Raw genomic sequence first — 16,548 nt, 5'->3', positions numbered from 1 at the left:
TTGTAGAGACTCTTGGAGCAGGGAGTATTGTTGCCGTCACTGACTACAGGTTTAAAAAGTACATATGGATGCAACACTAAACCATAGTTTAACATGGTATGAACAAAACTCTGCAGCAAAATTGGCCTTGCAAATAGGCAAAGTGAAGTGGTCACCTTGGGGCAGCTGGTTTTGGTGGTCATACAAGGGAAGCAAATTGTTAGTTATTATGTTATTACAATTGTATTTTTGTGGGACTTTGTTGCTGAAATGACTTGGCCTTACCTTAGTACTAGACACCTTGACTTGCTGTTCTGCTCTGGCAGCAAAATGTTTTAGGTCAACCTTGCTCTGTGGTTGTTGTTTTTTCATAGTTTTGCATCTGATTTTTGCTTAACTGCAATTTCTTGTATTGATGTGTTAATGTTAACCATAGTTTGTTTAAAACCTTAACCTTTGGATTTCAAAACTGGCTTGTTTCAAAACAACAACCCATAGTTTACCATAGTTTTGGCTTGAAACACTAAACTTTAATTAATGGAAAACAGAAGAGAAACTTTCAATATCCTCCCGAGATGCTACAGGAGGAGAGGGGATGGGAAAAATGCATGAACCATTGGTTTGCTTGGCTTGTTCATGTCACATTAAACAATGGTTTAGCCAGATGTCAAAATGCAGCCAGAGTCTCTGGACATGGCCTAGGCAGTCCTTCCTTCCACACATGCCAATAAGTAGATCTGGTAATACCAGTAGCAGGTGGCATGGTGGGGTGGCAGCACTCACCTGACCAATGGGTTGTTGCATGGCTGCTGCTTAACAGAAGGGAGAGGGAAAGTCAGAGGTGGTGGCAAATTTGGCACATTGCAAATGGACTGGGACAGCCAATTCAGTGTGATTGCACTACTGTATTTGCGCTATTGTATTTATTTGCAGATGCATGCTAAATTATTATCTTACATTTTCTGAATACAGCATGCATTTCATCAAAACTAAGAAACAAATCAAAGATTTTTTTAAAAAAATCAATTTATACACTACTTAAAGCAGAGATGGAGAACTTTTCTCAGGCTGAGGGCTGGATTCCATCAATCATCCAGAGGTCACACTCCAGAGGGAAAAGTGCATGGCACAATAAATGTCTACCTACACAGGCCAGATTTAAACTGCACAAAAGCCAGAGGTTTATTTTTTACATATACAGGGCCGTCTTACCCATAGGCACTAGGGGCGTGGGGCACGCAGGCACCGGGCTCCCAGGGGCACCAGGCCGAGAGTCTGGGGCCTGAGAGTTGAGTCCGGGGAAGAGCCTGTCCGTTGGTCAGAGTGCTGCAGTCGGTTCTTCTGCTGTGGCGGCTCTGCGCCGCGAGTTTGGGGGCAACCAAATGCTGAGGCGGCCGGCCAGCTCCGCTCTCCTGCATGCCTGGGACTGGGAAACCTGGGGGGGCGGGTGCCAGGTGGATCTTTGCACCATAGCACCGCATATGCTTAAGACAGCTCTGTACATATATCCCCTCCATCCTAACTAGGAAAGGAAGAGACATTACTACAGTTCAAAGACACATTCCATTCAGGCAAAACCACTTGAGAGTGTAGAACACTATTGGTGAGGGGTGTGGCCTAAGGACAAGGAGTGTGGCCAAGGGAGTGTCCCAAGGGCCAGATAACAGTGGCATGATGGGATGCATTCAGTTCCTGAAACAGAGGTTACCCAACCAATTTAAAACACTAGGCTAATATAAGGAGACTGTTCACAGCAGAATGTTCATTGGAATGCCATTCAGCCTTCCTCCCTTTTCATGGGACTAAACCGAGTTCTGCAGTATTCTTGGAGTACCTGATCAAATCCAAAGGCTGGTATTTATACCACATTCCCCACCGTGCCCAGCGCTCATATAACAGATGTCGATGATTCTGGGCTCCGTGAGTTTTGATGGGATGCCTGCTCTTGTGACTTCCCTGGAAGACAGATAGTGGTGGAGGGGGGATTGTTATGTGCTTATACAAAAGAAAAGTGTTCTTATGAAGAAATTAGGAAAAATATTAAAACAACATTTCTAATGGAACAGGACAGTTGCTCCATGTATTACTAAACAATACTGAACAGTACAGTCTTGAGCGTACTCTGCTCAAGCTGAGGTAATTATAAACATCTCCACAGAAGGAAAACATTATTTTGGAACAAAAACAGAGAGATCCTTCTGGAAGTGCTTTGTCTTGAGAGTATAGAACTGAAGTACTTTCCAGCTGGAAGATACTGTCCATTATTAATGCAAGTATATGGTACATTTACGTATAAAGTACACAATTGTTATATTCATCCTCACAATAATTCCCATGTTTAAAAATATTAGAAGGAAAAGCAGTGTGTGTGTGTGTGTGTGTGTGTGTAAAACATAAAGTTGTTGTATTGTTATTGATATTGGTTGTCTCAATATTGAAATTTAATTATTATTTTAAAAAAAATACTTGTTTTTTGCTAGTGCAATGTGGGGCACCCAATTTATGCAGTCCACCCCCACCCCCCCTGAGAAGCTGCTCTTGAGGAATGGTGGAAAGTTTTGACTGCAGTTGAGGACTGACAAAAATTGGGGGCCCACTTTATGTGAATGGAAGCACTTCCTACTAGCATAAAGCCATTGCTGAGAACAATTACTATTGCACTTACACGCATATATAGTAGCAGCAGCAGCAACAACAACAACAGCAATACTACTACTAATAATAATTATGATGATGATGATGATGATGTTGGAAAGTCCAAAGGGTTTTTCTTTCTCACACACATTCAGCTGAATGCACTTAGAATCCTCCCTCTGACTGAGAAACATACAGTGGTACCCCGCAAGACGAACGCCTCGCAAGACGGAAAACCCGCTAGACGAAAGGGTTTTCCATTTTGGAGGCGCTTCGCAAAACGAAATTCCCTATGGGCTTGCTTCGCAAGACGACAGCCCATAGGGAAATCTCAGGGACAGCGGGGAAGCGCAGCGCGTCTTCCCCACTGTCCTCGGACCTCCTCCGAAGCCGGGCGGCGGGGCGGGAACACCTCCCCCCGCCGCCCGGCTTCGGAACGGTGCTCCGAAGCCGGGCGGGGGGGAGGGAACACCTTCTGAAGGCGGGCGGGGGGCGAAAGTCTTTGCTTCCCCCTGCCTGCCTGTCCCGGAGGGCTTTTGAAGGCAGGCGGGGGGAGCAAAGACTTTCGCCCCCCGCCCGCCTTCAGAAGAGGTCCAGGACCTCCGCTGTCCCGGGGCGATTTTAAAATGCCGCCCGCCAGCATTTTAAGATCGCCCGGACAGCGGAGAAGTCCTCCGCTGTCCCGGGGTTTTTTAAAATGCTGGGGGTGGGAAGAAAAGCCCTTGTCCCCCCCCAGCCTTCAGAAGAGGTCCGGGGACAGACTGTCCCCGGACCTGGTCTGAAGGCGGTTTCCCTAGGAACGCATTAATTGATTTTCAATGCATTCCTATGGGAAACCGTGCATCGCAAGACGAAAAACTCGCAAGACGAAGAGACTTGCGGAACGAATTAATTTCGTCTTGCGAGGCACCACTGTACACAACAAGGATTCCCCATTACAGTGAGGATTCTAACCATGCTCAGCCCAGCATCATCTCCAAAGCTTCCTGCTTGACTTGAAAGGTTGATTTGTCATGGAAGATGCAGGTATGGGACTTTGTGAGTGGAACTTGCTGTCCTACAGGCTGGTGCACTGGGCAGAACTTGACTGAAATGAGTTGAAATAACATATTCCATTGTTTTATACTAATGTAGAACACCACTTAGGCCCTCTTCCAAGTTTTGGGGTGCATAGAAATGATTTTAATAAAAATAATAATATAATATTAGAATGTTGTCTTATTTTATTGTTGATAGCCGCCCTGATCCTGGCTTCTGCTGGGGAGGGCGGGATATAAATAAATAATAATAATTATTATTGTTGTTATTATTATTATATAATATATGCAGCATGCTACCTATGACTATCTGCTTTCCAGGAATCAAAGTTCCTATTGCCTATGGACTAGAGAAACTTTTTTCAGCCAGAAGGCCACAGTCCCTTCTGGGCAAACTTACAGGAGTCAAAGGCAAAATCAGAAATCAGACAGAGCAATGAATTCAGACATCACCTTTGTACTGTAGGCTAGCTTCCACATGTACACACAGTTCTCTTTATCCTCCATCCAAGAAAGCAAGAGTTTGAGAGCACATCCCAAGCCAGGCAACAAACAAACAAACAAGAAAACCTCAAGGAGAGTGCAAAGCAGAGCCAGGAGGGACTGTGCCTGGGACGGGTGCATGTCCTGGGGCCGGATAAAGGGGCTGGGAGGGCCATATGCAGCATCTGGAACTGAGGTTCCCCCTTGCTTGTGGGCGTTGTGCCTTACGCTAGAACCTTGTGCTCATGAATAAACATGCTTTGGATGGGTTGCATGCTATGCAACAAATGACATCTGGCGCAACAAAAAACTACACAACGAAGATAGTTTGAAGAAGGGGTCCTCAGAGAAGACTGGCAGAGCGGAGAAACAGAAATACCTGGGAGCAAATTTACATTTCATTTTCGGACTGCAGGAGGTTAATGCAAATTTAGAATGAACATACCATACTCAAAGCACTACTACTTAATCTACCTCGTGAGGTGGAAATGCAGCTTCGTAAGTTCCGTTGTTGAGTAATCTGTTAATGCCTAGGGAATGAAGAAGACAATAATACAACTTAGAAATCAGGTTCCTCAACACAAGTGCTAACATCCAAGTGCTGCTCCAAAATGTGGATTTCGTTAATGTTATTTCTGCATTTCATTTGTGATATTTTTAGTTGACTGTAAACCACTTAGAGATTTTCTTTGAAATATGAAGTAGTATATAAATTTCCTTATTAAGAATATTTTCTGGCTTTGTTCATGTTGCCACACATACCCAGCCCCCCCCCATTTTTCTGTCTGCTTCTTTTTTTTCTAGATAGGTTCAGTGGTGACGGAGGGGCGGCAGCGGCCCTGGGCGTCACCACTGAGGGGGGTGACAAAATGCCGGGTAGCACTCACAGCAGGGCCTGCAGCGTGCCTGAGCCATGCGTCTCTCCTGGGAGTGACGTAGTGGCTTGGGTGCCCGCAGGCTCCATGCTGCCCCAAACAGTCCGCCCCCCCCAACTGTAGGATGGCTGAGTGGGAGGAGGCCAGCTCCTCAGAGGCCCCACAGAGTGTCCTGCCCTGGCTCGCCCCGCCCCACGGGCAGCTGGCCCCACCTCCGCAGGCAGCTGGATATGCCCCCATGGTTGGCTGGCCCCACCCCAGGCACCCGATTGGCTTGCTCCGCTGCTGGATAGGATTACCCTGCTGACAAGCACCTGGGTATGGAATGAATTGAAACACACACACACAGACACAGACACAGAACAATCTTGATGCCATCACACAAAGGCCTCAAGTGGGCCTATTGCACTGTAATATCTTCAATGCACACTTGTGCATATGCTTCAGGGTTTCTGTGTGTGTTTTTGCATCGTACAAAAACGGAATCCTGATGTGACAGTGTGGTGGATTTCATGTTCTTCTTTGGCTGGTTGCCAACAAGCCAATCCAGACAGGTTTTTACATTTAAAAGGAAATGTTTGAGGTGTGGTGTTTTTCGGGGGGGGGGGGCGGAGGCTCAGGCTTGGGCCGCTCAGACTGGGGCTGCTCTGCTTGCCATGGCTTCTTTCCCTGGCTCTGGCTAGCAGCAGCTCGGGCTACTTCTTTTTTTGTTCTTCAAAATATGGCAGCCCTGATTCTAGTTCTCCTTAACCTGAAACGATGAACCCATTCAAAAATCATTATATGCAAGGCTAATGGTGTTTCAAGTCAAGTCAGCAAGTTTCTCCAAGCAGATAAAAGCTCTTTGCTCTTCTGCTTCTCATCTGGTCCTTTGCTAATATGGTTACTGTCAAAAGCTATGAGGCGTGGATCAGTTTGCTGCTTGTTGGATTCAAGTCTGAGTTTCAAAGTCCCAGATTAAAAAACGCTGCTCACAGTAAACATGCAGCTCCTACACTGGGGCAGAGGATGCTGTCCTTTATATCCCCCAATGCTCACTTTATAAGGATCCCCACGGAATCCCCACAGCTTTAGTTGCGGGAGGACCTTTGTTTCCCCCAGTGAGTTGATATACTATTTCCAGTTTCATAATGAAAGTGATGTTGCTTGGTTTGTTTCTTTATTTGTGCTGGCATCTAGCAAAATAAGAACTTGTGGCTCAACTGAACGTTTTGGGGGAGGTTTGTGCTCTGTTTTGTTATGGCTGATAAGCGGAATGACTACAGTCTTCGTGTCCCTAACTAAATACATTATTTGCATCCCTAATCAAAAATAAGTTCCAAAATAATGATAGTGGGATGGCTATAAAGAAGACCGAGTGCAGGATGAGGAAATTAAAAGAACTGGATGTAGATACCTTGCACAAGTATGAGGGCCTCTTCACAAGTGCAAAACACCTTTGGATTCAAGCCTTTATTAACAATCTTTGTCAAATTGACAAGTATTGTTAGTTTTCTGTGAACTTCTAAGGTTGCCATAAGTCCGGAAATTTCTGGACATACCCAGAATACTGCAGTTGGAAGCAGCATCTGGGCGGAAATCGGTAAAATGTCCAGGAAAATCTGGACGTGTGGCAACCCATGTTGGCAGTCTTTTTTGCTGATTTTCCTTTAAAAAATAGCTGAATTTGTGAATTTGCCCAAAAGCTCAACTACTTTACCCCCCCTCAAGCCCAACAACTATTTGAAATATGACAACCCAATGTGAAGAATCTTACGGCTGCCTCCTCCTCCAGGAGGAATTCAAGTGCATGCCAAGCTTTAGGTTTGCGTAGTTGACGTTGTTTAAGGGACTCTGCTGTCTTAGCACAGCAAATCTGCTTCTTAGAAAGAATTAGGCTAGATCTAGACACATTAAAGAAGCATTTCCGTTTAAAGTACTGTAAATTTAAACAGGGAAAACAGGTAGAGAAAAACGGGACTCCACATCGCCATCTGGTGGCACAATGTTATATGGCACATACAATGCATATAAATCACTTTTTCTTTAACAGTCCTTAGTCTTTTCATGGTTTGGATAGCGATGGGGAAATGTACTGAAAAATACGGGATGACTGACAGACTAATTAACGGAAATGAATGTAAACACACTGCAAGCAAATGAGAATGAATGCTTATTGTCCTGCAACAAACAAATCAGAAGAAATGTGCAATAAAGGCTGGATATAATCTAACATCTGCGTAAGCATTGTGCAAGCAAAATCGGATGAATGCTTAAGAAAATGGTCATTTGGAGGGTCCCCAGGTGAAAATTCCATGATGTCTTCTCCAATTGGATGTTATCTATATTTTAGTATAAATATTCACTCAATAATTTTGGCTGGCAGAGGATATGTTGCCAACAACAAGCAGTCTTAATACCAAAGTGGAATTATACCCATTTTTGATTTCCCATCTTCATACTTCGTTCTCTGCAGCATATGGTGTACTATTCTACTTCTCGTGGAGTTGCTGAAGAAACTGTCTTTGTTGTTTATTGTAAAACTGTTGAAGAGATAGTTGATGTCGATTAATTTTCAAAGCAACTGTCAAAATATCACCATACAATATATCTCACAACGAACGAAATAGCTCCACACATTAAATACAAGCACGGGCACCTGAGCCTTTGATTTTCTGCCATTCAAACATCTGTCAGTAAACTTCCTTTGCCTTTTGGGTTCACCTGCTGTCCTGTTTCCACAGCAGTTGCCCTTCCCAATATCACTCCCCAGCTAATTTTCCCTTCTGCTGTTGCAGCACGCACTTCTTGTGCCAGAAACCTTTGCCTCCTAGGAATGGTATGGATGCCATATAGTCAATGATGCCCTTTCCATCCCATGATTTTCAAATAATTAACTCCAATGTGGTTCAGAATCTAAGCTTAGGCTGCATTCTTATACCCACTTACCTGGTATTAAGACCCACTGAATTCAGTGGGACTTACTGGTACTTCTGAATAGACACAATTAACATGTTTCTAAAAAAAGGCCATGTATTAAGATCTTATTTATATCACTTGAATTGTTCAACCTGTAGTTCGGTCTAGTTAAATGAATACTGAAAAGCAAATCCATGAGTGTCAGGTGACTTCAAATGTTCAAGGATCTCATTGCCCCATTTAAAATGTGAGCAACTAAAACCTGAAACATTTTAATTTCTGCAAGTAGTGCAATTCAAGCAATCTTCAAGCTGGTTCTGAGACAATGGCCTTTTGGAATAAGTTTCCAAAACTTTATGTACACAAAACACTATAGGGTATTTTATTGACCTGCTAATATCCGATTGGATGGCCCTGCACCAGTGAGATTTCCCTCTTGGGTCACAAAAATCATGAATATGAGATTTATGGTTTTAATCAGGAACATTCAATTGTGATTCTGCTTTATGAAACAAAAATGTAGCACTTGTGATGCTGGCCCTTAAGATTTCAGAGTAGCTCATACATTTTGAATTTAGTATTGTTGCTCTGAGAATACTGCAAAATTACACTGGAGAAAAGAAAGCCAGTCTGGGGGATGGTACTGGTGCCTGACCCTACATTGCTAAAGGTTTATCACTAGAAGATATCACTGAATATAGATGACAGATTTTTTAGAATATAAATACCATTCAGTTTTGACATCAGCCATCTGTTAATGATGATTGATGTTATGTCACCTGCTGAGGAAAAGTGAAATATTAATCAGGGTGCCTTATGAATATATACATATGGGTCCCCCCCACTTACTGATGTATGCGTGCGCGACTGAAGGGTGCCGTATAGCAATCTGTTTCTTCCAGGTCAGGAAGTGCTTCTTTGTCAAGTTTCATTGGATTTCTGGGCAACCAGCTCTTCAGTTCTCTCATATTCCTCTGCAAACTGGAACATTGGGGGGGAAATTACTTCAATCTCTTGCATGCATTTTGCCTAGAGATGTTGCTACATGCTACCCAGCAATGGGAGGGTTGTACTAGAACGGAAAACAAAGAAGATGAAGCCACACTCTTTATAATGTCCTCCTCTTCAAAAATGAAGAAAAATAGCTGCATAACCAGGGGATTAAAAAAAGTATTATAAGGGGCACTGCCAACACTAGGAACATAGGAAGCTGCCTCGTAGCAAGTCAGACCGTGGAGTCCATCTAACTCACTATTGTCTACACTGACTGGCAGTGGCTGTCCAGGGTTTCAGGCAGGAGTCTCTCCCAAACCTATCTGGATATGCTGGGGATTCAACATAAGACACATGTGCTTGCAAGCAGATGCTCTACCAGTGATGTGTGTTCTTTCCCCCTTGCTCTGGTTGGGGAAAAATGGAATGGAATGGCCCACATGAATGGGTTTAGAGAAGAGATAAGGAATCTCTTCCAGCCCCTGATGTTTTTTCCACTCACAATTCCCTTCTGTGCCAGTCAGCAAATTCAATGGTCAGAGAGTTTGGGAATTGTAGTCCAGAAATATCTGGAGGTTCAGAGCTTCCCTCACATAACTCATGGGTTGCCATTTACTTTGAGGTGAAATATACAATGAGGCCTCACAAATATAATAGCTGTGTTTCCATTATACCTGTTCACTAAACATCCCACTCCAACCTGTATTCATAAGCTGCAATAGAATTAATATGTAGGGCCTGTGACAAAAACATTGTAGCAAAATAAAAACAGAGTCATCTGCATTTTACATTCTTTGACTCTATTTGGTTTGTGAGTGATATGTCTCTCCACAAGGCAGGACATTAGACTAGATCTTTCCGGGCTCTTCTTGTGGTATTTATTTGAATTATTTCTAGGCCACCCGTTGACCAAAGTCTCTCCTGGGTGGTTTACAAAAATCAATAAACTATACAAATGCAATGCATAAAACAATCTTTCTCCAAATATTGCTCTTCTATTGAGGGCCAAATTACAGGCCTCTTGCAGTGTTATGAAGAGGAACCACAGGTTTGGTCTGCCCTTGTCACCACAGAGCTCCATCAGATGCTCTCATGTTCAGCTGTTGCTGCTGCTTCTGATGTGGAGATGCACAGTGGGAGTTGAGAGAGAAGAGCATCTAGAACAGTGGCCCATCTTCTTCCAATGGTGGGCAATCAGGAACCAATAGGAAACCTGCAAACATGACCTGAGCTCGAGCCCTCTCCCCTCCTGTGGTTTCTAGCAACTAGTATTCAGAAACAATGCCATCTCTGACTGTGGAGGCAGAGCACAGCTATTGTGGTGAGTAGCCAGTAATAATCTTATCCTCCTTGAATCTGTCTAATCCTCTTTTAAAGCCATCCAAGTTAGTGGCCCTCACTGCCTCCTGTGGGAGTGATTTCCATAGTTTAATTACATGCTGCACAAAAAGTCCTTTCATCTGTCCTGACTCTTTCAACATTCAGTTTTATTGGACGCCCACAAGTTATGAGAGAGAGGCAGAAAAACTTTTCTCCACCCACTACCTCCATGCCATGCATAATTTCCTCTCTTACTCACCTTTTCTCGGAACTAAAAACATTCAGGAAGAAAGATTTGGGCAATCCCACCTGCCATTGAACCCAATATGTTTGGACTACATGCAGATTTGGCTTTAGGTGTCATCTCCAGAACGTAACTCCTATGTAAGTTGCAGGCTTACTGTATGGTTTTTGAGGTAAGGCAAAGGCCAGAACGGTACACGGTATTCCAAATGCAGTCACACAATTTGGCAATTTTATTTCCCATTCCTTTCTAATGATCCCCGGCATAGAATTTGCTTTTTTCACAGCTGCTGCACACTCCGTTGACATCTTGTTGAATGTTACTTTTTTGATGTAGGTTGCTTATTTTAAAGTTTTGTTTTATTATCACATTTACTATTGCATTAGATTGTTATAAGATGTACATTTTTGGTTTCTTCAACTTATAAACCGCCTTGAGTATTGTAAGATAGAAAGACGGTATATAAATTAAAAATGATAATGATGATGATCTTCATCAAGCTATCTCGTTCTTAGTCAGTCGCTGCAAGTTCAGACCCCATGACCATGTATGTGAAATTAAAATTTATTTATTTACTTTGCCCTGACGTGCAACACTTTGCAAATGTTTACACTGAATTGCATTTCTGATCTAGTGTCGGGAAAAACACATCCAAGATCAAAGTGCTGATTGCAGTCACCCAGCAGTGGGAACAATGTGCACATTGTAAAGGGGGGGGGGAGGGGAGGAGTCCAACTCTGTCAGGGGACGTAGGCACAGATACCTGCTTCTGCATATATCTTGCCCTTGCTCTCTTGGTATTCAGTGCTGCAGTGTCTGAGTCTGCTGTTTGCTTGAACTCTAGACAGCGCTTTTTAACAGAATGGCTTATTCATCTTTATAAGGTACAACTGGCACATCAGTGCAACAAATAAACAGGTAACACTTCTTTGCTGTAATGGACCATCATTCTTAATAAATTCACTGGGGGTAATGAAAGAAATAATTTCAAATAATGAGGAGAACACCCCAGAAGCACTGAACCAGACAAAATTTCCATTTAAATACAAAAGGAATGCAATCTTTCACTAAAATTCAATATCGGGTCCTGAAAGTGATCTTATTTGCATTGGTATGAGATGCAATCTACATATCATTAAAATCTTTTCCAAACCCGTATTGACTTTTAAAAGGCTACATTGCACCCATAGATATTATTGCTCTCTGCATTGCCTTTCATACATTATTGCTCATTGCACCGTATGTTTACTTGTAGACTTTATTTCATAGAATGATTCAGGTATGAATGAATGAATTCAGTTTAACCAGAAGGTCATAACCATCATTTATATATATAAAAAACAAAACATAAGCGACCAAAACATGCAATACTGCATGTATTGAAAATAAATATAACCAAGATAATTGAAATGTGTAAATGGTAACCATAACAACATATTGCATTAACGATTTAACAAAATTAACTCTTGTTTCATTTGCACTGCTGAAAACTGGGCTACAAAATTTCATTATTTGTTTAGAAATAAATGCAATGTTCTGTTTCATGAAAAACTTAGAAACCTTATGCAGCAAATGGGACACAGATGTTCTTTGGAACATACTCAATTAATTGTCTTGAGCCTTTGCCACTGAGGCTGCAATTCTGCAGACATTTATAACGGGAGTAACCATGAATGTCTTATTGAATTGAATTCAATTGAACTTGCTCCCAAGTAGACAGGGTTAGCCCCATTGAACTCTGCAGGGCTTACCTCTGAGTAGACAAACAGAATTTTACTGTTAGGTCTCTCCAGTTATTTTTAATAGGAGTGCCATTTTTTAAAAGAATAAGAAATTACAGAGAGCTGATGAGAAAAAAGTATTGGCAGATTTATTTATTATATTACATGGTTTAATGATTCTGTAGTATGTACTATGGTACTCCCTTTTGTAGACTAATAATATTGTTAAATCTTTACCCAAAATAGGGGGCCTTATCTCTCCACAGGTAATGGGACAACAGAATGAAATGCTGTGGGGAGGAATCATGAGGGTTGCCTCACTTTGTCTAATGTTAGTGCCAGCACTAGTTTGCATTGCCATAGAATACAGGGCAAAAAATATTAAAAGCCCTGCTAGGTTCACAAAGTTACATACATGCTTCTCTTCATCAAGGCCTGTATTCTCAGGGATCTTGACTTAAAATAACTTATAAACAAGATTATTAGGGTGGGGTTTTTTGGTAAACAGAGCAATAACAAAGCTAAGATTTAAAATTAAATTAAAATTAAAAATTCTCATCAAATCCCTCTTCCCAGCTTTCACGCCTGACTATTTAATGTATCAGTATTCTCGCCTTTGCCAACCACCATGGTCGAAATTTGTAAAATACAGCTATTTTAGTCAAATTTGCAGTGAAAGTACAAGTTTTTATTCATTTATTTATTTTTAAATTCATGGCTCACTCTTCCTCCCAAAGCAGCCCGGGGCAACAAAAACTGCATATATATATTTCTTTTTTAAAATGAAGTTAACATTTTAATAATGACATGCAAATGAGTACAAAAAGACACATGATGGAAAATGGTTGCATAATGTAAGTGAGTGGAATATGTTCCTGGTGCATAACATTCAGTATAAGAAACTACTAATGGCACTGTGGTCTAAACCACTGAGCCTCTTGGGCTTGCCGATCAGAAGGTTGGCGGTTCGAATCCCCATGACAGGATGAGCTCCCGTTGCTCGGTCCCAGCTCCTGCCAACCTAGCAGTTCAAAAGCACGCCGAAAAGTGCAAGTAGATAAATAGGTAACGCTCCAGTGGGAAAGTAAATGGCGTTTCCGTGCACTGCTCTGGTTTCAGGGGTCCCTTACCTTTTTAAAAAATGTCAAATTAGTCACCTTTAACTCACTTCTCACATTTGTGTTTTAAAGTCAGGGTGCATTTTTTGCAAGTAGGATGTGTGTTACATATACAAATATCAGATGAGAATACCAATATTCACAACTTGAAGGGAAGACCTTCCTAAACTCATTGACTAGAGATATAGTACGAAAATAAGAAACAGCCCTGTGAGGGCAGAGGGTTGGTCCTGTTAGATATAAAAGGAAAGAACCACAAGCATAGGCAACTCTTTACTGCCTCCCAAGATATCACAAGGAAAGCCCAATTGCCCATGCAGACTTATTTCACTAGTTTATGGCCAAATAAGATGGTTGTGTGGAACTCCAGACCGGCTGTAGTGAGCAGTAGGCTTCCATCATCCCCACCCAAAAGCTGGTGGACATCTTTTCACTTGGTAAACAGTTCATGAATGTTGCCACAACAGTTAAGTCACATGAACTGGCCGTAAGATGAAACAAGGATACCTGGATTCTCTGGTGAGAAAGTGGTGGAAGGTTGGTTTCAAATTTGGTTGACTTCTTTATGGTTAAGCCAATTTGGATTATCACTTCACAACGGTGTGTACAGGTTCACCTCAGGGCCAAGCTAAGATAAATTTGACACCACAAGATGCGGTAAGGACTTAACTTCATGGTGGGTAGGACTATCATTGGCTACTTAGGTATGATTACTATATGATTCTTCCAAGATCAGAGACCTTGTGCCCCTGAATAGTAGTTTATGGGGATTATGAGCAGGAAAGTTCTATTGTGCTAATGTTCTGCTTGTGGATTTTCCATAGATATCTGGTTGGTCACAGTGACTGCAAAATACTGGACTAAGTAGGCCTTTGGTCTGATTCAGCAGGGCTTTTCTTATGTTCTAAGGTATGTTTCAGAAGTATTTATGCAAATTTATGCAAATATGCCAAATAGATTAATAGATTAATAGACTAAAACCCGTATGATTAACCAACCTTCTTTAATTGATCAGCTCTATTAATTTCACCCAGTGTTTACCTCTTACTTTTCCTTGACTGAGTGTAATATTGCCTCAATCCTTTTCTCCACAGAATATATTTTTTTAAAATGAATGTGAAAGCTTAAAATTCAGAAAGGGTAGCTTGAATATTTCAAAGGGGGCCAGGCCCCATGTGGCTGTGGCTCTGGAACTGAGAAAGGTCAAGGAGAATTTCATCTGACTGTGATTATCCTTTGGGAGTTCTGCCTCACACTGAGAATCAAGAGCTTTAGAGAGCAATGTTAACAAAAAGAAGCCACCAGCACACTTAGGCATTGTGATTTCATTATCTGTAAATTTGCCACCACACAGCTCCATTGGAAACAAACTAAACCATAATCAAGGTAAGTAATAGTTGTTAATACAACAGGAATATATCTCCACGTCTGGATGTTTGGGCTGGATGGGGGAAACCCTATTACAATTCACATACCATACAAAGCAAACTATATTTTTATGTATCTATGCATGTATTTGTAATGTATTTGATGCAAAGCAGGCACGTGCATGACTGGGGAGAGGAGATAAGCAGTTGTAAATTTACACAATAAAATATTTCAGGGTGTTGCTATTGAAAATTCAGATCTGGAGGATGCTTTATCTAATGATGTCTTGGGCTAATTGAGAAACAGACATCCAGAAAGGCTGAAGAGTGCAAACCACCAGTAAGATGATTTCCAGAACGAAAGGAATGCTACTCACCTCAAAATTATGGAACCATTCATGAGAATTATGTAACCTGCAACCATACACAAGATTTTCACCCAATGTTTCCTGTGCCTTTGATCATTTTTGAATGCAATATCTTTTCTCATTAATCAATGGAAAACAGAGAGCACACACACAAAGAGAATTTTTCAGCACAGCACTAAACTCCAAACACAGAAAAAGGATCTTAGGCAGCAAAACTAAGAAAGATGGTGGGCTGGATCCTGAGAGCCATGGGCAGAAGGAAGCTGGTTGAAGAAGTCTTTTGCATCCTCTCCTTCCCCTGTTGAGCTTTCTGGGGAGTTGAGGCTCCCTCTTGAATGGTGTGGGAAGGGGAGGGGGCTGCTGGGGGAGGGATGAACTGGCCAAAATTGGATGGAGACATGTTTCCTGCTTGGCAGGGGGTTGGACTCAATGGCCCTTGTGGTCTCTTCCAACTCTATGATTCTATGATTCTATATTGCATGAGTGCTGCTCTGTTCACACCCACTGTTTCCTCCCAATTTTGGGGGTCCCTGGGGAGGCTTTTCTGTGAGCATAGAGGGCTTCAGGTGTGTGTGTGTGTGTGTGTGTGTGTGTGTGTGTACAGGAAAGGAATCTGCAAGATTCTGCGCCATTCTCAGGATCTGACTCCATGATAGTGTCAAAATAGAGGGTTCCCAAAAGCTCTTTCAGAGTCTTGGATGCCACCATTTTTTTGTAAGAATAATCACACCCTGCATTTTCTTTCTTTCTTTTTTAAAGCAACACCACCATATACACAAACAGCCAAGGTCTATTGCTTCCATTAACTTGTTTAAGGTCCTCTGTAATAAATTTACAACTGCTAGGATGGATTGGTTTTAAGCAGGATGACTATTTGGCAAAATGAAAAGCTACATATCACCCACCAACCTGCCCATGGTTTTGCTCCTCCAGTCAGTGTAATAACATTTTTTCCTGTAAGAATAGCAGAAATAATCTGAGAATAGTCGCATACAAAGGAGAAGGAAGCAGACTTAGGAAACAGACCATAGTGTTTTGTCACAAACAGCTTTACAGAATAAAGGTGCAACAAATCACAGTTCTAAAGGCAATCAAATATCTTTAAAACCATTAACTTGGAAAACCTTGGCTAAGATTATAGTACATATCGATAGTATAGTTAGCTACTTTAAAGATTTAACATGCACTAAGAAGTTACAGATTCAGAAAGCCCAGAGGCTATAGATCTTTCCCCATTCATTTGCACACTGATTTCTTAATGTTATTGTCATTATATCAGCTGATATTTTGCACACAACTGTGGAAAGCAGATGGCTGTATGAAGGAACTGGAAATGATTGCTTTTCTATTTCAATATTTTTTTGCTACCCTTAAATGACTACAGTAATGCCTGAGTTTGTTTTATTTTTTTAAAAAAGTCATGCAATTATCTCCGCAATTTTCACTGAGGATATATATAGAGAGAGAGAGGGAGGGAGGGAGGGGGAGAGAGAGAGAGAGAAAGCTATTCA

At 41.8% G+C, this 16,548-nt stretch overlaps 1 protein-coding gene across 5 annotated transcripts in view; it reads right to left on the bottom strand.

Moving 5' to 3' along the window:
• The window catches only part of ANO3 (anoctamin 3), a 242,787-nt gene that overhangs the window by 47,972 nt on the left and 178,267 nt on the right, over positions 1–16,548 (bottom strand). For 4 of the 5 annotated variants that reach the window (XM_082231876.1, XM_082231878.1, XM_082231879.1 and 1 more), the window contains 5 exons: positions 15,947–15,991; positions 8,756–8,887; positions 7,424–7,530; positions 4,608–4,663; positions 1,814–1,935 (listed from right to left, as the gene is read on the bottom strand). In XM_082231876.1, the coding sequence (XP_082088002.1) occupies positions 1,814–1,935; positions 4,608–4,663; positions 7,424–7,530; positions 8,756–8,887; positions 15,947–15,991 (462 nt within the window). The remainder of the gene's footprint in view (positions 1–1,813; positions 1,936–4,607; positions 4,664–7,423; positions 7,531–8,755; positions 8,888–15,946; positions 15,992–16,548) is intronic. The other variant, XM_082231877.1, reaches the window with a different exon arrangement.

Source organism: Podarcis vaucheri (genome assembly GCF_965113315.1).
Source record: "Podarcis vaucheri genome assembly, chromosome: 1".
NCBI classification, from domain to species: Eukaryota; Metazoa; Chordata; class Lepidosauria; order Squamata; family Lacertidae; genus Podarcis; species Podarcis vaucheri.
The sequence above is the reverse complement of the archived record's forward strand: the minus strand, read 5'-3'. Positions and strand labels throughout refer to the sequence as shown.